We start from the raw sequence: 21,932 nt of genomic DNA, 5'->3' as shown, positions 1-21,932 counted from the left end.
TCGGTCAGTGGGAAAAGCCACACCACCTCCCATGGGCATGGGATGCACTGACATCTCCAGATGATAAATAACAGGAAAAGCACAATTGTTTTTTCCATTTTTCAGATAAAAACTTAGATTCTTTTGAAAGGAAGTTGCCAAATTCCAGGTGCTTGAATTCCAGGTCCCCAGTAAAGAAAGTTCAAATGCAGAGAGGGTATTTGACTTTAAGGGGAAGCAATGCTACATCAATAGGCAAAATTGCAGATAGCTGTGAAATGCTCAAGCATAATTAGAACAGCAATCAGGATACAATTAGTGCACGATCATCACCATAATTACCTTTCATTAGAAGTTCTGTCTGACAACTGCCACGAGAAAGCATCAATCCTGGCTGAGGACAGGGATCGACCCACGCTGCACCTTTGGGAGGCTCAAATCCATCAGGATGAGCTCTGGGGCTCCCAGGGGACGTGGGTCAGGGTTCCTCTGCCAAGTTTTTGGTGCCGTCCAACCATGTTCCTGGTGCTTTCCATTGCCTTCAGCCTCACAGGTGGATAAACCAAATTTAAATGTAAAGTAAAAAGCTGTGCTGGATGGATGTGGTGGTACTTGACAGCCCCCAAATTAGCTCCTGTCACTTGAACAACTGTAGCTGCTGCCTGGCTTAGCCTTGGCGTATCCACGAGAAATAAACGGCTCAGTAACTCGGGAGGTTTAGCTGGTGTGAAGCTGCCTACTCAAGAAAACGCCCAGGCAAAGGATTTGCAGATTTGGGAGCCTTTAATTATTGAATTCACAGAACAGGTCTCCGTACAAGCTGTACTGTCCCCTCTCACACTTCTGTTTTATTGAAAGCAAAGCTGTGTTACGAGACCTCAATCTTCACAAGAACTGACAGCTGAAAGCTGGGTCTGAGCTTGCCTCAGTTTCCAAAGTTGGGCTTTTTTCCCCCAGATCCTGACTTTCCCACACCACGGCTTGGCCTGTCCTTTACAAATAATGGAAGTGAAAATGGAGTTTTGGCATCTCCACTGCTGACACCATCCCCTGCCCCCCTCAGGAGTTACTGAGCCTTCCCCAGAGCCTTTGTATCTGCATGATATTCCTGCTTGGTCATGGGGGCAGAGAAAATGGAAACAAAAAGGGTTTCATGGTTGCTTCATCATTAAATTGCCTGCCTTGCCCCCTGTGGTCCCTCATAGCGGGTTCCATTGCAAATATCTACATCAAAATAAACAGTTTCCCTCTGACACTGAGCTGAGACACTAAAAACTTGTTATTTTGGAATGTCAGCCATGAACCACGCTCACACATTTTGAATGCATCGCTGATTGTCCAGAGGCTGTGTGGCATTTGAACAAAAAAACACTTTCATCTACTACAAATATGTTATTTTTCAAAACAGGCAAAGAAATCTGTCTTTCTTAAGGCTGTGCCAGTGACATACTGGGTTTGGTTCTGGAAGAGTAAACTGCTTTAGAAAATATTTGTGCTTGCTAAAATAACACCAGAACCTTCAAATGCTCCTAGTGCTATCGAAAAGTCTGAGCACACATTATATTTACAGATGGAAAACCTTATTCCCAGGCTAAGATCTCCAGGTTTTGGTTCAAAGGGGTTGACCTCCACCTGGCAGCTCAGGGCAGGGGGCTCAGAGGACTGCACAGCTCATTTCTGCAGTGGACTTGCCCAACCCTGGCAGTGCTGTGGTTTTTTGGTACTTGTGGACCATGAGGAGCAGAGGGCTCGAGGGTGCTCAGCTGCCAAGTGCAGGTGGGGTTAAGCACCCAGATGGGTTTTTAAACCAGAAATAAGGAGCCTTAGCCTGGTCCCCCCAGCGTATTTCTGATTCTGTTCCTCTCACCCTTCTGCTCCTTGCCTGGGTGCAGGACACAACACTCACCCTCTGCAGCCCCAGGGTGTGATCCATGGCTGGCTCCAGAATGAGCTGATTGCCTTCATCCCTGCACTCCTGCAAAGAGGAGCAGTTCTCTCAGCACCTTCCCCTCAGTACTTAACACTTCTTTTAGATTGTTTAATTTTAATGTAATCTGATAAGAGCTGTAAAACTGTGAAACAAATCTGTCTCCTGTCTTATTAAAAACACTTTGAATTAAATGATGGTTTTTTTTTTCCCCAATAGCTGCCAAAAGAAAGTATCTCTATATTCAAATGCAGGGACTGATGTGCACTAATCTTAAACAGCTTTACTCACTCTTTTCAACTTAGGGAGGAAACCATGTGTGCCTTTAGGTCCTGCTTTCCTCCAGAAGAGGAATTTGCCTCATGATGAGCACCTGGCACAGGGTGCTCACCTGCAGGAGAAAAGAGGGCTGGAAGAAAGAGAAGAAAGTGAAAATTATCTATCTCTGTAGGAAAGGAAACCAAATGCAAGCCTCCAGAGACAGCCAGTGTTGCATTCTTCCAGTGAGAGCCTCAGGGGCACAGGCATCACCTTGTGTCCCCACACTTTGAGGACATCAGCTGGCTGTGCCCAGGAGCACCTCTGGGATGGTTTGCAGGGCACTGTCCCCACTGCAAGAGCTGGTGGCTTCTGTGGGGGGTGGTCCAGCCTCAAGCTACATCCATGGCTGTCTGGGGCAGACTGGGGTTACACCTTTGGAGAGAAACTGGAGGAAAAAATCTTGCATTTCTGCCTCTTCTGCTATTGAGATCTTCCCAAGGATGTCTCCCATTGTTTTTTTCCTGCCCTACTTTTCTGCTCCCTGTTTTTTCTTCCCAGGTGCTACAACTGCTCTGTCTGTCTCACCTTTAGCCCCTCCCCTGTCACCCTTGGCTACATCTCTCTGAGATGGTTGCCATGGGGCTTACTGATTCTCCTAAAGCCAGAAAGTGGAAGGGATGCCACTTGGTTCCTGAAAGGTGTGAAACTCTTTAAGTAAAGCAGAAATTATTGGTGTCCTTGTCTAAGGGTGTCTTGGGACAAAGCCTCTGCATGACCCCCCCCCTCACACAGCTGCTGCCATGATAACCATGAGCTCTGACACACTGAGAGCTTGCTCTGATTTTAGCTGAGTTTCACTCAACATGAGAAATACAAATATTGCTTGGCAGCATCAGGATTGGAATAAACCAACTCACAGCTTCAAAAGCACTGGAGAGAAAGCAGAGATTCCAACCACACGGGACAATTAACCAGGAGCACCAGCACGTGCAGCAGCCATCCAGGGAGGTGTCCAGGAGTGCCTGAGCATTTCACTGACACTGCTCTGCTATTTCTGCCCACAGCTGGGGCTTGGGGTGGCTGCCCTGGAGAGGATTTGCAGAAACACCAGCCGTGATGCACTGAAAAGAGGCTTTTCCTCCCTGTGCTCATCTGGTTTCTGTGTGCTGTTCCTCAAGCTAGAGCTCACCCACAAGCCTGAACAGAACTGAATGCATTTTCTTTTCTTTTTCAATTAGATTCATAATACATGCCCCGGTAGCTATGTAAAAGACATACAAAAAATTTACATAATGCCCATATAAGTCTTTTTGTTAATGAATCAAGTCCTAAATGAAGAGCACTAATAATACATTAGCAATCAAAGAGCAAATAACACCAGAGAACATATCTCAGCAAAGCAGTTGTGTGGATCCATTCCTGACTGTCAGTGCCAATGCATGGAAATAGTAATTAACATGTTGAATTTCATGTTTAAATTTTAATAAATTTAAATGTAATAAATTGCTTTTATTAAAAGCTACAGTTCCTTGAAACCGATTATTACTCGTTTCTGATGCATAAACAGAAAATACTTTGTTTTTCTGATGAAGGCGAGTTGTGCTGCTGACAGGACAGGTGCAATGAATTCCTCCAGCAAGAACCTGTTAACACAGAAGCAAATGATAATGCCTGATTAAATGAAAAAACTTCAGAACAAGACTACAGCATTTAAAACTATATAATGTTTATTAAGAACGTAAGGGCCTTATCCAAAGCCTATTGACATAATTGAAAAGCCTCTAGTAATGTTGTTGTCAATTAATTTTGAATTAATTCTGGAGAATTTCCAGACAAGCACATGCCATTGTTTACAGCTCTGCATTGTCAGCAAGCAGCAGAACTGCCGTGGCACAGGGCAGGGAGCAGCTCAGGGGCTGCTTGCTGGGCACTGTCCCTCCTCCCTGGCCATCTCTAAGGCCTTCTACAGTCTATGAGGCTCCAAGACAAGCAGGGATCAGGAATCACCTAACTCTTCTCTGGCTTTTCCCAGGCCAACAGTCTCGAGAAGACATCTGGGAGATTTCTGGTCTCTCTGCTTTCCCAGTAATTCAAAGTCACTTCATTCCCCACGCTGCAGACACGGGGAATTAACCAGTCTCCATTTAAGAGTCTGCTGTTGTCTGGAAGGGAGATTGACGGCGCCGAGTTCCCCCATCCCTAGAGAAATGAGAACTGAATTTAGGTTTTCTGAGAGGAGAGACAAGAGGCTGAATTTGAAGGAGACCACTTACAGCAGAGTATCAACAGGCTTGACTCCTGTCTTCTCTGCAATCACCTGTGCCTGGAGTTCTCCACACAACCACTGCTTTAGTGCCTCTTGCTCAGTCACACACAGTTCCAAAGCTCCAGTGAGTGAGCCTATGGAGGCAAAGTGGAGATTTTGTACCTGAAATATTTCCTAGACACACAAGTAGCTTCAATATCTGGTCCCCTGTCCCATGTCAAGGCTGTGCCATGTTTTTTCCAGGATTCTCTTTCTGGAGAACAGCAGCTCCATGGCCACCTTCTCCCCAGCTCCCCACCCACCCTGTGTTCCCCATCTCCAAGGAGCAAAGCAAACAGGGCACCCACGGGTCACTTGGTCAGCTCCATCCTTCAGCTGAACACTTTGCTGCTGCTGCTGTTGGTTTAAAGGAGAGGCTCCTCCATTGGTATTTTAACAAACAAGTGGATTTATCTCATGTGCTGACTGAAAGACTGAAAGTTTTTCTTCTACAAGTCGTGAAACATGAAAGGGGAAATGTAAAATAAGTGGGAAATTCTTTTAACCTAATTAGATAATGCTTTCCTTTTAGCACTACATTTTATAGCAATCTGTTCTGAAGAGCTGCTGCCTGCGTCGACAGGGATGAGGCATTTAGACAAGGTAGAAAGCCTGGAAGATCCAAAACCCCCAACTCAAAAGGAGAATGCCTGGCCTATTGTCTGGTTTGATTAATGAAGCCTTTTGCATAGAGAGATAATGTGATGTTTGCTGAGCAGGGAACGCTGCTGTGCAGCAGAAATATCAGAAGTATGAATAATATTCACCATGATAAGGACATCAATAAGCAATCTGCACACTACCGGAGTCCGCTCAAAAATGCCTCAAATGATATTTGTTTATTTCATAATTGTCAGCCACTTTGATGCACTTGTCATCAGGTTCAACAAGTGCTCCAAGCAACAAGGGTTTGGAACAAAGAGAAGCGCCGGGGCCGGCCGTGCCGCTCAGTGCAGCTCGGGGCAGGGCAGCAAGCTCCCAGGACAGCATGGGCAGCCAGGTGTGGAGACACCCACAGACATCTCTCAAGAATCCCTCACTACCCTACACCAAAAGATTTCAACCCTGTTAAAGACATTTTTATTTCAGCACGGATGCCTGCGAGGCGGCAGCCAGAGGAGCAGAGCAGCAGAGCTGCAGCAGCAGCGGCCGTGGAGAGGAAACCCATTCCCTGCAGCTGGAGTGATGTGTAAACCTGAGCTGATGTTTGGTCCCTGCTTGGTTGCTGTCTCTGGTTTTATTTTCACTTCTGCCTGAGGCTTGGAGCTGAACATCTGGACCCTACGAAGCACAGAAGGCACTGGCTTGTACTTCAGCAAGAGCCAGGCCAGATTTCATGTGGGGCAATAACTGCAGATGCTGCTCTAAATTCCCTGTTTCTTTCAAACCCGTTTTCCACTGGACAGCGTTTTCTCAGCTTCACATCCCAAACCACCGTGCTGTTTTTCTGTGATTTATAAATCATTTTCCCCTGTGTTCTGTGCAGAAGATTGTTCTGGTGATGAATGAAAGGATCGATGTGTATAAACCATTCCTCTGAAAAGCAGGAGAACACGCATGAGTCTCTTACATTAATTAAACTGTGTCTGCTCAGTACACAGCATCACTGGGCTCCATTCAGTGTATTCAACAGCAAATAAGCATGTGAAACACATAGGAACCTGAAGCAGAAGAAAGTATTCCAGCAGTGCCTTTAGCTGGTGCTCAAAAATCTGTTCCAGAGCTACTTTTGAAGAAATGCTCCTGGCGGGGTAGGAGGGGGGCTGTGGGCACCTGAGGTGCCGACTTCGGATCAAAGATGACTTTGCCTGTTTGCAGACCCACATCCCAACGCGGGATGGTGGCCTGCAGGGTGCCCTGTGCCCCTCAGGAGAGGGCCAGACCCGGTGGAGGCAACCCCAGCACCTGAGCGTTTCCTCAGCCTCTGAGCAGCCGAGGGGCTGACACACCGAGGGCCGGTTCTCCCCCCGCCCCGGAGCAGCACAGAAAATTGCAACCATCCAGGAAACTTTTTGAACGAGCGGGCTTTTATCCTTGCTCAATTAATGCACTCGCTTTTTTTTTTTTTTTTTTTTTTTTTCTCCTTTTTCATTTTTTTGCCCCTTTTCCCCCCGCCGCAGCGCATTTATTCGCTGTCCCCGCAGTGCCCGGGGACGCGCGCCGGCCGGGCCGCCCGCCCCTCTAATAGCAATTAAGCAGCAATTAGCCGATGGCCAGCGCGAAATCTCCGCACCGGGACCCGCCTCTCCCCCCCGCAACGAGAGCCTGAACGAGAATTAAATAAGGGGTGGGGGGGAAGAAAAAGGAAAAAAGAAAAAGAAAAAAAAAAAGAGCCAGGATCACTCACACACAACCCCCCCCCCTCTCCCCAGCTCGGAGTGGAGAACCGATGGGAAATCCCCCGCACCCGGGGGTGCTGCAAAGCTCCCGCTGGCACCTCGGCTCCGAACGGCTCTGGGAGACGCATCTGGGAGCGCTCGATCCCTACTATCGCGACAGTGGTGACCGAGCACCAGCGAGCCGGGACGCGGCGGGAGCGGGCTGCGGTAAGTCGCACTTCTTTTCCTCCCCCTCCTGCTTACCCTCATCTTTTTCTTTTTTTTTTTTCCCCCCATCACTTCCCTCGATTCATTTAATTCTGGCGATTTTATCATCGCGGCGGCGCGGGCGCACGGCAGCCAGCGAGCGGGGCTCTCGCTCCCGTCCCAAACTCGGGCTGTTTCACCCCAAGCAGCCGCAGCGGCGTTCCAGGAGAACCGCGGCACCTCTTCGGGCCGATCCCCGTCGCCAGCGAAAGACGGAACCGACAAGGACCGTCAGTACCGGGTGGGCGGAGGCGGCTGCGGGCCGCCCGTGTTTTGGGGGCTTGGAACCCAGGGGTATAGGGGACAGAGCGCCCCGAAAGCTGCTCCCCGGGGAGGGGACGACGACAGGCTGGGTTTTTTGGAGGGGAAACGAACGAGAATCGGTCCCCGAGAAGGGACTGGGTTTCCCTCCGCCAGCCCCATCCGAGGGGCTGCGGCAGGCTGAGAGGGGGTGCCGGCTCCTGGGGTCTCCAGACCTCCTCCTCCGTGCAGGCAGGGTGGGCAGCCCTGCCGGACCCCCCAAGCCGCCGGCCAGGACATTTGGGGCGGGGGGGGGGTATCTTACCTCGGCTCCTCCGGCGGCTCCTCCGCGGCAGGGACGGCGCCAGCCTCGGGCTTGGCGAGCCCCGTTCTGCCGGACAAGGAGAAACATGAAGAACCAAGAATTAGAGTTGGTTGGTTGGTTGTTTTACCCCAAAACCCTCCCGCAAAGCCCGTAGGGGTTGCAGGGGACTTGATTCCCTCGACCCCTGCTCTGGCCTGGGGACCCCCGCCCCCGTCCCGCCGGCTCTCCCGTCCTTCCTCCCCGCACCGATTGCCGCCCCGGGGCTGGCAGCGTTTAGGCTGGGATTGGGATATAATGGAAATATCATCAGGAGACAATTACCTTTTCAGAGCATTCACTTCTCCTCCCAGACACTGTTATTTGAGAAATAGGATCATTTGATTTCATATTGCATTAAATAACACCCAGCCGTCTCAAATTGCCAGCTTCTTAAAAGCCACCCATTGGAATAAATTGCAGAGCGACTCTTTTGGCTCGGGCTTCCTTTTTTTTTTTGTTGTTGTTGGGGTTTTCCCCCCCCCCCCTTCAACTCCCCTCTCCCATCCCTTCTTTCCTTCCTTCTTTGCAGAACAATAATAGGAGCGTCGGGAAGAGGCCGGGGACCAGCGGCGCTCAGCAAAGCCTCAGCTCACCCGACCTGCGCGGGTTTTCTCCTCTTCTTCTCCCCCACCTGCCTTTCCTTCTCTCTCTCTCTTTTTTTTTTTTTTTTTTATGCCAGGTTTCCACGCGCACGGGTCCCGCGGCTGCATCCCAAGGTGCGATGCGCCTGTAGAGCCACCTAATCTGGTCATCACGGCCTTCATTATATCGGTATTAATGTCATCCGCGGATTACTAATTAGATTTGCGGGATAAATGAAATTACCCGAATGGGCTACGCGGGAGGGGGAGCGGAATCTCCCGGCGCTGCCCTGGATTTACGAGGAGGGGGGGGAAAAAAAAATCCCTTTATTCCCCCTCCCCGTCCCCTTTTATCACCCCCCAGGCCAGGCCGCCCCGAGCCCCGCGGCCGGGCTGGGACTCGCCTCCTAATCGTGTTCTCCTCCGACAGACACTAATCAAGTAATTTCCCAATCCCAGCCCCATCAAATTGCTCTTTAGCTGTTGAACTGTGGAGTTTTGCTCCTCTTTTCTCATGCTAATCAGGCCCATTCAGCATCTCTCTGTGAGGCTATTTGTAGTGGAATAAATCTCCTTGTTTGCCCGCTGCATGATTAATTGATATTGTTGTATGGCTTTTGTTTGGGCCGCCGAGAGCTGAAAGGCAGCGCATATTGGATGTGACGACAGGAGCTTGAAACATCATTTCGCTGCTAAGGTCTCGCAGAGGTCGAGGGATAGACCGACCGCATTATTCACCCTATTTATTTATCCTTATTAGAAAATATGATGAAAGAATAAGGCCCGGAGTCTTTTTTAAACATTGACTAAACAGTGCATACACAACCCCAATTAAAAAAAAAAAAAGTGCACAAGATGAGGCCTTTTCTCCATATTAGAAAAATAGCTCTTTTTAACGAGGGCCAATTAAATCGTACTTCATTTTACCTGGAATCCCACAATAGACTTGACAACAAATTGCCTTTCTTCCCCACTGTTAATTACTGCCAGAATCAGCCACACTCCCAGCAGCCTCAAACCCGACCCCCTTCACCACTCCCCCCCCAACAAGACCCTGAGGAAGGGGTGAGGGGCCCCCTCCCAGCCGCACCAAACCCCACCGCAGCTCAGCTGAAGCCCCCAGTGGTCTCCCATCCCAAGGCAAGGTGCAGAGCTGGGCCTGTGGAGCTATTTCAACCTGGCCCTGGCCTCCCTTCCCAGCCCCCCCCACTCCAAGCCTCCTCCCTGCTATTTTAAAAACTGTGTCTGGACTCCCAGGGGACATTGCTGCAACCAGGAGATTCAATTAAATAATCCCGGATTTTGTTTTCCTCCCCCAAATATTTCTTCCAAGTTCCTTTTCAAAAACGAGAAAAAGAAGAAAAAGGAAAAAAAAAAAAAAGCCAAAACAAAAAAACCCCAAACTGAAGAACAACAAAAAAAAAAAAAAAGAAGGGGGGGGGAAAGAAAAGAAAGAAACTGTTCTCCTTTCTTTTCCCTGTATGCCGGGTAATTGATAGGCTCTATCAGAGGTCAGGATTTGCATAAGAATTAAGAGCAGTAAATTAATTTAATATTCCATCCACATCTCCAATTATTCCTGCAGACCTTTGTCTCCACGGCTGGCAGAGAGAAGGTTCAGCTGCTCTTCAACCAAACAACATCTGTGCAGTTAATAATTTGATAAACAGCTCATACAAATAGTTTCTGAATTATCTGCCAGCCCAATGACTATTCAGTTCTGAAATACTTGGCAAGGGCTGCGACGTGCGGCCGGGGCTCTGGAGCCTTCATCCAGTGATTTAACTGCCTGGGCCCACATCCTCCCTCCTGATCTCTTAAATAAAATCAGGGACTTGCCTCAAAAACAACATCAATAACGATACGTAAAGTAAACAATTACCAGTAATTAATAAAATGCCCCCTCCCTGCCCTGGTGCAGATGAGGCACAGGGGTGCTGTGGCTGGAGAGGCTCCCAGTTGCTGAGCCAACAGCCTGGGGTGTGTTGGGGGGCTGGGAACTTGCCCCCCCACTTCTGGTGGGTCAGGGTGAGGTGGTGTGGCCAGCGTGGGTGTCTGAATTAACAATTCCAGAGGGGTTCTGGCATGAGCCCCCCCCGGTCACAGGATTCACAGCCTGGTGGCTGTGTCTGTGCACCAGGCTGGAGAAGGGACTGGAAGGCTGTTCTGCAAGTCCTGGCTGTCCCCCTGCCTGGGTCTCAGGGGATGAAAGCAGCCCAGATAAATCCCAATTCCAGCCTGAGGAGGCCACCCAGATTGTCACCTCCTGGTTTCCAGGGGGAATCCAGTCTTACCAAATTGAGGTGGCTGCTTCACCCACCCCAGCACAGATCCAGAGGTCCAGGTCCACGTTGGCCAGCACACCCCATCTTCCCATGCATCCCACAGGATGCACCCCGCTGCTGTGACAGCACCAGCCCCTCTGATCTATTTTTGAATGCACACATTTAATGCAGAACCAAGAACAATAACTGGAGGGGCAATACCCCAGCCAGAAGGATGACCTTGTGCAGGCACGGATGGCCCTCCCTAATTTCTTCTCCTGCTTTTAGCCTTGCTTCTGGCACCTGCTGATGAACGTGAGTGAGGCCGTGCAGGAAGAGAGGGATTTACATAGATATTGGGAACCCACTTGTAGGGAGCTGGGATCCAGTGAGGCCGTGTGGCTAATGAAGATGAAGGGAAGGGCTAATTTGTTCCAGTGTACTGCAACCAACCTGCCTCCTCCCTGTGCAGCAGGATGAGGATACTTCCCACCCCACTGCTTCTCTTTTAAACAAATTCTCTTCCATGGCCACCATACTCTGTTTCAGATTCCTCTCCCAGTGCCTGCACACAGGGATAAACCAAACCTACAGAGCCATTCTTTTTTCTGCTTAATGTGACACGAGGCAAAAGGAACTGAAAACCACCCCAAAGTTTGGAGCAGGGGCAACAAGAAGTGCTCAGCACCTCGCTGCAGGGGTCCCAGCACCTGGCTGTGAACCCAGACCCCAGCTGCTTCCCCCCGAGGTGCTGCCCCTCGCGTGGGGCAGGGTCACACCTCACCCACCCCATGGGTTTGCTCTCTCCCCCCGGCTGGGAGTGAGCAGAGAGCAGGAGTTTCCAGCTCCTGCCCCAGGATTTTTCCCTAGGGTGAGACGCTGAGGGACACAGCCAGGGAACACAGTAAAAGAGAAATTCCTATAATTGTATTTGCCAGACAAATCACCGACCTTTGTCCCTGGACTGCGTGTCGAATTTCCCTGCTGGAGTGCAATGAGAAGGAAAATTAAATTTGCACACTGGGTGCTGTTAATAACTCCCATGTCCACCTCATTTTTCTGCTAACGAGCCTCCTGGTGAGGCCACCAACAGGCAGTGCTGTGACATCTCCCCATGTGGCTCAGCATCTCCCCTCTGCTTCCCTGGCCCCCAGCAGAGCTGCAGCACCCACTCCCCAAACCCTGCAGGATGGGCTCCCAGACCCAGGGAGGGCTCTGGGGGGTGGGCTGGCCCAGCCCCTTGCAGTTTGCTCCACACTGCTGGTTCTTGCCAGCCCTTGCCTGTCTTTGTATTCCACAGCTTTTGGAGAAGCCAAAACCAGCCCAAGGGCTGCAGGAGTGACTGCTGAGCCTGGTGCAGGTGGGATGTGGGGGGCTGCAGACCCATGGGCTCAGCCCCTGGCAGTGCTAAAGGGGAGCTGGCCCATCAGCTCCCACAGGTACGTGCACTTTAGGCATGACCTTTAATTACACACATGAGAAGTTGCAAAGAGTTCCCCTAATGATGCCACTGCTTCTCACTTCCATCAGGCATTAAGTGTCACTCCAAAATTAATAAAAAGTTGATTTTTAAAAGATTACAAAGTTCTTCAGGCTAAAGGAAAGGTTAATGCTCCTCTCCCTGCTCATGCAACTTTCCTGTTTGTCATGACCGGTTGATTTTTCTCTTTCTTTTAAGGAGAAAATCTATGCAATGAATAGGAATCTGGGAACGATGACATAAACAGAAATGAAAGGACTGAGTGCCAAATTTGGATGGATGTCTGGGGCTTGATAAACCACTGCAGGCTTATCCCAGGACAAACAATGCCACAGTGGTGGTGTGGACAGCCAAAGGGTGCCCAGGAATGAGCTGGAACCTGTCCTGGGCGAGGGAGGTCCCAGCCAGCCCCTGCATGGGGGAGATTTGGTGTCTGCAGCCTGGGTTCCTGCCCCTGCCAGCCCGGGGTGGGTGACAGTGAGCACAGCCCCAGAGCTCAGCATGGTCAATCAGCCCTTTGAATATTCAACACCTGCAGCTTCAGGGCTGCTCAGACCCGGAGATTTGCTAGTAAATGGAGGCTTTTTTTCCCCCCTCCTTTCCAAAATTCAGATTCAGATCAATGCACTGTGCTGTCTCCAGAGCCTGAGGCTGTTCTGACCTGAAACTGTGTTTTGCCCCAGCTCTAATTAAAATAAAACAAAAAACAAACAAACAAAAGAACCACCACCAATAAAATCCCAGTTTTTATTTTGGAAGCTAAATGAGCTGCTTGAAGAAATTCAACCCCCCCCTTCGACAGCCCAACAAGCCCAAAGGCTCGGTGCTGGAAGGAGGGAACCCGACCCCGAGCTGCTCCCAGCACAGGGCATGGCCCCCCCTCCTCTGACACCCCGGGGAGGGGGTCCAAGCAGCCTTCAGCCTGGCACAGGCAGGTTTTACAATCAGGAAAATGCAAGGCTGGTCCTTGCTTGCCTGGAAGATGCAGGACTGGAGCCCTCACATCCTTGCTGCTATCAGTTCACTCCGGAAGCCCTTAAGCCCCTTTGGTCCTTTGATTTAACCACAGCAAGAGGATTTCAACACTAACACTTGCCAAGCGGTGTTAGGAAACTTAATTAATGTTTGCAGAGCTTTGAGCAGAGAGTGCTATACGTGCATAAATTTTGTCTTATTCCAGCCAGGCCACAAACCCCATGGAACTCCCAGCACTGCCACGCCAGCCAGAGGGGATGGATGCAGGGATGGATGCATCACCTTCTCCTCTTCAGCACCTCAGGACTGCTGCACCCTGGGCACCCTGAGCCAGAGGGCAGCAGCAATGGAGCAGAACAGATCCCAGCTCCTCCAGAACCCCTCTGAGAGGTACCAACAGGCTGGCAGTCCCATACAGCTTCCCTGGGTCCCATGACCCAGCAGCAGAAACCACTTTGCTCTGCTGGGCACACCTGATGCATCCCAGCTCTCAGGAAAGCTGCTCAATAAAACCAGTTACAATCTGTAGGTACAGAATAAAGAGGTTACCAAACAGCCTCGGGTGGTGCTGGTTGGTTTTTTATTGTTGGATTGTTGTTTTTTTTTAAGCAGTCCTCATACCCTGTAAAGCTGGGACAAGGTGCTGCAGGAACATGCCATGGAATAAGACCATGGGACACATTCCCATGACTCCATCATTCTGCAGTAGATCAAAACCCCCAAATCACTAAGGTCACCCTGGGCCAGGTTCAGGAGAGCATCCCTGGGCAGGCAAAGACCCAGCTGCTCTTTTGCACAGCTTTGAGTTTACTCTCAAGTACTTCCCCTGAACAAACACAAATTTAAGAAAACGTTCATCCTGTTTGTGCTTAAGGTACCAGACCTCACCCCAGGTGTCAGATCTTTGCCTGCTCCTGATCCCACAGAGCCCCCCCACAGCCATGCTCCTATTTCACATGCACATGTTTGTGTTTGCTTCTGGTTGCATGTGGAAACCAAAAATCATTTCTACCAGTGGGGAGGGTCAATCATCCTCAGCCCCTACCCCACCAGCAGCCCAGGCTGGGGGTGCAGGGAATGCAGCACCCCCTCTGTGTGCTGAACCAAAGCAGAGTAGGGCACGGGGAGCAGCACTGCTGCCATCACATCCCCTGGCACACTGTGTCACCTCCAGAGAGCCACGGGCCACCAGCAGCAGGGGCAGCAGCTGGAGCTGCTCTCTCTGTGCCACTTCTCGGAGCCATCTCTCCTTACAGACTTGCTCTGCCACCCTGGTTTTCCTCTGGAGCCACAGCAGTGTCTGTAATGAGAGGCTAAAACAGTAGTTGGGGACCCTGATTTATTTTTGCAATGCTTGTGTCTACGCACGTGTGTAAACCAGGCAGAGTCACCAGGCTGCAGGCCCAGGATAAATAATGCACCTCAACGTATTTAGAGAACGCAAACCACAGAAAAATAGGTAGAAGAGGGAAATGCATTTGCTGGGTGGTAAGTTATTGGGTCTGTAGAGGCAGGGAAGGGAGAGGCTGGGGACTGGAGGAGGGGGGGTTTGCTCCCGCCTTCCCTCCTGCAAATAAATCACCAGCCTGGCAGTGCTTGTGCCTGAATAAAATATGACAGGTCCAGCTCTGTAACAAGTCACAGCACTCACCATGCACACTGACTGCAAATTGGGTGGGTTATCAGGCAACGCCATAAAAAAATCCACCACCCTCTTCCCCCAGCTGATTATGAAGCTCATGCATAGCAAATGGCAGAGCAATAACGCTGCCTGCCGCAGAGGTGGAAAAAAAAATAAAATAAAATATTTACAGACTGACAGGCTAATGGACACTTTCCCAAAGAGCGGTTAGAAAGAAGTAGTAAATGGGCCCGTGCTGATGCAGGGCAGCGGGCCCGGTCAGGGAGCAAGACACACAGCACCATATCGGATAACACATAATTGGCAGGTCACATCCAAATGAGTGTAGTCATGCATCATCCGGAAGGCTTTTGCTGGTTATAAAGACACTTGTAAACAATTCAGCCGCTGAACATGGCAATAATATGTTGATCCGGCATGTAATGAGGTGTTCCTGGAATCAATAAACTAGTCATGAAGAGCAGGGAGCAAGGTCAGCGCCTGCCTTTTTGATGACCTTTCCTGGCTGGTAAGGACATCATATACTCTGAAGAGGACTTTTCTCATATTGCAGAAGGCGCCGAGTGTCAGAACTTCCATTCGCAGCAAGCAAATGAACAGCCGGGCTCTGCATGCTAATGAAGTCCAGGCTATTTTCCACCTTTTCATCTGCACATTATGCTCTTGACTTTGGAGAAGGTGGGAATTAGGTTGGACCCTCGTGTCAGACTGCCTGATGGCTCGGCTCCGGAAAACTGGTAATTGAAGCTGATGACTGATGCGGAGGAGGCCTGAATTTGGAAATAAACAGTTTCAAGCACTGCATGTCATTTCTAGAGAGACTGCTGAGTGAATGGAAATGAGCTCTGTTTCTCCAATCTAATGCAGTTTCTCAGCAGGAAAAACACTGTCTTTGAGACAACAATGCCAGTCATTAAGATTTAAATGTCCTGGCGATAACGTAAGGAATAGCACCTGCCTTCACAAGCAGCACTTATGGAAATGCCAGGCCAGGCTCTGCTGCTCCCTCTGGCCCCAGCTCGGGTCCGGGAGGGGTCAGAGCTCTGCAGGGAGGGCACACACGGCGCTCGGCTGGTGCCACCCGGGTCAAAACACCGGAAAAAAAATAGCAGTGACACAAAAAATGAGTTTTTGAAGAATCTGCAACTAAACCCAAGGTGCAGCACGCTGCAGCCGCAGCGTTTCATTGCTCTCCCCAAGCACATCCCCCAGGAAGCCTCTGCTGGCCTCTCCTCCTCTGCTCCTGCTCACTGGGCTGTCCTAATTCACGGCAGCACAGCCACCAAAAGGCCCAGAAAGGTGAAAAGTGGAGTTTCTAGACAAGGCACTTAAAGGCCAATATTTTCAGGCTCAAATACGAACGCTCTGCCACCCCAGCTGCTGGGGAATAACATGAGAAATGCTACAAGCCCTTCCAAACCCTACCTGCTGTGCTGAAACCAAGCAGAGCAACTGGTTTGCTGGGGCTGAGGCTGTGGAGTGCTGCTGGTGGGACACCAGGGGTAGGTGATGGTTTGTGTATCAAGGCACAGCACCTTAGCAATGACATGCACAGGCCTGAATAATCTGAATTCTGAATAATCCCAGAATGGTTTGTGTTGGAAATAACCACAAAGCTCATCTAGTTCCAACCCCCCACTAGAGCAGGTTGTTCAAAATAACCATCAAGCTGATTTTCTGCTGCCAGGAAAACAGTATTTTGGGTCCTGTTTTGAAAGGAGGAGGAGCAGACAGAGGACACAGCAGAGGGTGATGCTTCAGGGCACATTGCTCCCGTTCAACACCACTATGAAGCCCTCACCTCCTGCCATCCAGGAGGGTTCACACAGAGCATGGCAAAACAGCCATTTATGCTTTGGATTTATTTATTTCCCCAGCCCAAGCACAGGCCCAGCAGCGAGCACAGAGCTGCCAACTGCTCAGCCCCTTCTGTGCATTCACCCCCAGCCTCCGGGTTCCTCCCCAGCAGGGCACACAGTGCTGGGGGGTGCTCCCCAGGTCTGGGTGCTCCCCAGAAGCCCCCCAGCCCTCACCCCAAGGGCTCTGTGCCCACAACTCCCCTCACCCCCCCGGCTGCCGCTTCCCTCTCCCCAAACGCCGCCTGGGAGGTGGCTGCATCTCAGGAGTGGGGCTGTTTGTGTAATAGTTTGCAACCCTTCAACATGAAAGGATAGAGAAGGATGCAAGTTATTATTATGAAAATGAACCAAGCAACAGACAAAAATATTCAGAAGATGTAATCTGCCATCCCTACAATGCACTCGCCGAGAAGAGCACTTGGCAGGCAGAAGAGTAGTTGCCAGATACATTGCCTTTTGTTAAATTGCTTTTGCTCTGACAATGCCTTTTAAAACCACATGCAATCTTAATTTAAAATACCTAATACCTAAAGGTATAGGGGCCCAGTGCTGGTCTCCAGTTTGGGATTTGTCCAAAGCAATTCCACTGGCTTAACACCGCTCTCCCTCATCTCAATCACACAGCAAAGGCTGAATTCTGCTTGTAAGGAACTGTGGCACTGATCCAAACATCACTGAAAATCAATTGAGCAAAGATTTATTTCTTTAAAGAAGTGAAGCCTGCCTGCCACCTCACTGCTGTCCCAGCCTTTGTCACGTTCCATGAGGACAAGAGGTCCCTCCCTGGGCAGTCAGCTTGATGGACCAGGGTGGGGGTGAAGGCAAAACTCAGCCTCTTTATCTTCTCATAGTTTTAGAAAACGGTTAAAAGTCAGGAATTGCTAAATAGATGATTTTGCAAAGACTGAGAAGGGGGGAAAAAAACCCAAAATAAACCAGCCAGGTTCCCCGTGTTTTCCCCAGCAGCCCCTGTGTCCTGCCCAAGCCTTCCCCAGCCCAAGAGCTCCAGAGCCAGAGGTTTGGGTGCTGGAGGTGGTTCTGCACCCCTCAGCCCAGGCTCCCACAGAGCCCCCTGAGGTTCTCTGACCTCCTGAGGAGAGATGAGGAGGTGTCTGATGGCCGGGCCACGCTGACCACCAGCTCCTCCCGGCCTCTCGCCTTCACCAGCACCTCCTTCCCCACCATCATCCCCTCAGAAAATTATGCAGACTCTGTTTACATTTCTTCCCAGCCAGCACAGGCTGCTGACAGGAATCAGCCATTAGCGATTCACACGGAGGAGTCTCCGCTAATTGTGCAGAATGTAATTAGTGATTATGTAATATCTATGCTCTTGCAACTGTCATTAATGTCCACTATTCACCAGAGATAGTTCTTACTGAATTAGAGAATGATTACTGCATGGGAAATCTACTTAATCCTAAATATGCTAATTAACACTGTATGCACTTTAGACAGTGGTTAAAAGCACAAGTAACCTCAAACAAGGTTGCAATGCACCAGGCTCTAAATTGCTTGCAATGGATTTTCCTTCAAAAGGTAAATTTGTTTAATTAAACGCTATCGTAAACCCTTAGGCACAGCTATTGATTACTGCAACTCACACCAGGGCTTCCTGTAATGGATCTAGTGAGGTGCCACCACAGGACAGCCCTGCTCCCACAGCATCCCACTCCTTCCTCCCACAGCATCCCAGTCCTCACAACTTCAGCATCCCACTCTTCCCACAGCATCCCAGTCCTCCCAGCTTCATCACCCCAGTCCTCCCACACACAGCCTGGGCAGAGCCTCGCAGAGCAGGGGGCTCCATGGGTGCCTGTACACACGTGTGGAGACTCCCCAAGAGACAGGAGATCACCAGTGCAGCCTGGTGTAAAATTGCCTTCTGAAAGCTCTCCCTCCAGGGTTAAATCCTACCCATCTGAAGCTTGCTTTTTTTTTTTTTTTTTATTACCTTATTCCTTAGGTCATAAACCACAGCACTACTACAGGCAGATACAGTAGCTTCCCTCAATAAATTCTTACTTAAACCTTAATTTTAAGATTTATTTGTGTAAACCAGACTTTAGATATTAAATGCTACCCACTAAACGAATGGAATAAATAGAGCAATTGTACAGTTTTTGAAATGTCCCTTTCAAATGCCTGGGGTATTTAATGTATTCTGGTTTTCCATAAAAAAAGATATAGTTGTCATGAACCCCGAGGATAATAGCATTTTGTGATTTATGAAGATTCTTCCTGCTTATATATTTTATATAAATAATACTCCTGCGTGTATCTCTGCACTCATTCATAATCAAAAGCTGCACAGGCTGTAAAAAGAGTTTGTGTAGTAACATATTTAAAATCAGCTTACAAAAATTGGATAACTAATATATCAGACACAAAATAAGTCACTGTAGCAAGAACACCAAAAGGAAAATTAACAGCACAATGCAATCCACAACACGCTTTTATCAGCAGACTGACACAACAAAAGAACACAAAACAAAAATTCCCACAAAAGAGAGTTCCTCAATAAGAGACAAGAAGTGAAAAGTACGATAAGAAATTAAGCACACTCTTCATTTACCTGAGCAGATTAAATGTGTGCCGGGGCACAGCTGTGATTTCAGCAGCTGGGTTTGGTGGGTCACAAACATGGGGAGCATTTGTATTCATTTTTTGATGAAAGTTTCAGGCAGGCTCAGTGCACAGGGGTGGCTGCTTCCTAATCTAGTGATTTAGCAATCCCGAGGCGTTTACCTTCTACAGGAGCTCTGACAGCCTGTGGCACTGAGAAGGAGACATCTCTGGCACCTAAATAAAGATTTACACAGAGGCCTGACCCTAATTCTGACTTAGGGAATTATTTCAAATCATCACTGACAATAACACGGGCCTTACGCTTGACAAACTCTCCCTGCCCTGGAAAAGGTTTGCACGGTCAGTTCCAGGTGTTTTAAATGCCCCTGTACATACAGCAGCCTGTAATTAAGAGATAAAAATATATGTGCAGGAGTGGGGAAGGAGAACGGGTGGGTTAAGGCTGCAAAGTCACATGCAGCATCCCTGAGCCATGGGTGGATCTTACCTGTCTCTGGAAACCTGCAGAGCCTCTGTCCTGCCCTGCTCCTCCTTCATTAGACTCACCACACCCTCTGGGGGATGAGGGCTGCTGGGATTTGGTTGGCTTTCCCAAAATCCTCAGCTGCTGGACCAGGGCTTCCTGAGAAGCTCTGCTTCCTTTTCTTTCTTAGAAAATTGCCAGCACCTGCAAGGATGCTGAAGTCCTCAACAGCAAATAAAAAACTGACCCATGTATCTCTCCATCAGGGCTCCCACCTTGCCCAGGGTGAGGCTCCCAGGCCAGGCAATAGCTGAGCATCTTCTCCCCTTTCTCCAGCTTTGAAAGAGAGGCCAAGCATTGGGACAGGCTGCCCAGGGCAGTGGGGGAGCCACCATTCCTCGAGGTGTTCACAGAACATGTAGATGTGGCACCTGGGGACATGGTTCAGTGGGCATGACAGGGTAGGGTTGGTGGTTGGACCTGGAGATCTCAGAGCTCTTTCCCAGCCTTTCTGGTTCTGTGATTCTGTCATTCTCCCCTGCAAAAACTCACTCCTGCTTTGGCAGCTCTGTGCCTGCAGCAGCAGGGACCAACCTGCCCTGCAGGAGCAGCCAACAGCCTGTTGGCAGCTGAAGCTGCCTTCCCTTGGAAGGCCAAATACCACCCATCAGCCACAGCCTGTACCCTGTCAGGATTTCTAATTAGCAATCCCTAATTATCACCAGAGCGACTTACAAAGGAAACTGAGCAGCAGTGTGATTAAAAAAAAAGAAGGGAAGAGCCTGGTGGTGTGGGGCTGAGCGGGCCAGCACTGAATTTTCAACATAATCAAGGATTTCAGTGAGAAAAAAACCCCAAATAATTTCTGGCCACAAAGCCCCAGGCAGTGCAGGACAGGGCTGGGCAGCATGGGCAGGGGCACAGGTGGGTGGAAGGGCAATGCAGGAGCCAACCTGCACACACACAGATGCACACACGTGCACACACACTCACGTGTGCACACACACACTCACGTGTGCACACACACACACACGTGCCCACACGTGTGTCTGTGTGCAGGCAGGGGCACTCCCCAGCCCTGGGTTTTGCAGTGACAATCGGCAGTGATGGAAATGAAAGAATTAGCCACACAATAAACCCCTAATTGCCTGGCAACAGTGTTTAGGCCCCATTAGGTAGATTTGTCAGTGCTTCCAGAGAAATAAACTCCTGTGTCATTAGATAACAAGGAAAGAAATAGGTTATTTCCCTTTTGAAAGGTATGAAAGCTTCCAATTGCCTGATGTATTCGCTTAGTAGATTATTTTCTGTCATCTCAGTTAATTGAATTTTATCCATTGCTCTTAGAATTCCTCCCTTTCGTGTGAGGTTAAAAAGTTCAGAGGAGTCATATTTTTGAACCTTGTCCATTTATCACATCAGCCAACTCCAGCTGCACAAAGTACACCGGGGAAAAACAGAGTAACAAAAAAACCTATGCAATAATTGCCTTTTAGCACCTGGGCGAGTTGGCACCCCAGAGGCTGCAAAATGTGGCCCTGCAGAACAGCTTCCAGTTGGGATGCACAACTGGGAGGTCTGTGCCAGGACTCTGGGAGGTCCGTGGACCTTCCTCAGCCCAGGAAGCCCTTCCCAGCTCACACCATCCCACCTCATCCCACCCTGCTCAGCTCTGCACGGCAGCATCACTCAGCTCCCTGTCCTCTGCCTCCCCCAGCAGGACCACCATCCATGCCCTGGGTGCTTGTGTCACCCCCTGTCACCCCTTGTCCCCACCCCGAGCCCGGGTGCTGGTGCCCAGCCCTCACTCTCATGCAGCCCCCTTGTTTCTTTCTTTCCAAAGCAAACCTAGGCAGATGTTCCTAATTTCTGAATAAACCCACAACATATGTCACTCCTCTCACCATCACTCAGGCCACTGCTCCCCCCCTGCCTCCCAGGTACTCCTGGGGACACCTCCCCAACCTCCAGCCCAGGTTTTGAACCCTCCTGAGAAGCCAGCTCCATTTTCTGCCTTGCTGCATGCCAGTTCCCCGGGGCAGGGGATACATCAGCCCCGTTGTCACCAGGGTGCTGTTACCCAGGTCCCATCTATCACGACAGGGTTTCTGTCAGGGCAGTGTTCTCCTCAGGCAGTGGAATGGTCCCCGTGGGAACCATGTGTGGCACAAGGGCACTTGCCATCCCCCCGAGCCCGGGCAGCCTCACTCCAACCTGTGACTGCCCAAGGTGGTCCCCGATGGGCAGCAAGGAGCTGGTAAAGCACCTGGGAGGAGAGCAAGGCTGCAAAGTGGCAGAGAACCCAAGGAAGGAAGGGGGGGAAAAAAACGTGTATAGAGAAAGTGGATCTGGAGCAGCCAAGGCTGAAGCAGCAAACCTTCCCAAAGGCTCTGCCCTTGACTGCTGCCACCCCAGCCC

The 21,932-nt window shown here is 50.0% G+C and overlaps 1 protein-coding gene and 1 long non-coding RNA gene across 29 annotated transcripts in view; one reads left to right on the top strand and one right to left on the bottom strand.

Moving 5' to 3' along the window:
* Positions 1-700: 700 nt before the first annotated feature.
* LOC139793872 (uncharacterized) overlaps positions 701-21,932 on the bottom strand; it is a 70,988-nt gene continuing 49,756 nt past the window's right edge. For 6 of the 28 annotated variants that reach the window (XM_071738755.1, XM_071738756.1, XM_071738757.1 and 3 more), the window contains 4 exons: positions 19,790-19,945; positions 7,622-7,688; positions 4,441-4,562; positions 3,633-3,810 (listed from right to left, as the gene is read on the bottom strand). In XM_071738755.1, the coding sequence (XP_071594856.1) occupies positions 3,687-3,810; positions 4,441-4,562; positions 7,622-7,688; positions 19,790-19,945 (469 nt within the window). In that variant the 3' untranslated portion in view covers positions 3,633-3,686. The other 22 variants (XR_011724850.1, XR_011724847.1, XM_071738767.1 and 19 more) reach the window with 15 other exon arrangements.
* On the top strand, positions 6,431-13,516 carry LOC139793875 (uncharacterized). Its single transcript, XR_011724853.1, has 2 exons — positions 6,431-7,018; positions 13,167-13,516. It is a non-coding gene; the product is annotated as an uncharacterized lncRNA (long non-coding RNA).

This window comes from Heliangelus exortis, chromosome 3, assembly GCF_036169615.1.
Source record: "Heliangelus exortis chromosome 3, bHelExo1.hap1, whole genome shotgun sequence".
Lineage (NCBI taxonomy): Eukaryota > Metazoa > Chordata > Aves > Apodiformes > Trochilidae > Heliangelus > Heliangelus exortis.
The sequence above is the reverse complement of the archived record's forward strand: the minus strand, read 5'-3'. Positions and strand labels throughout refer to the sequence as shown.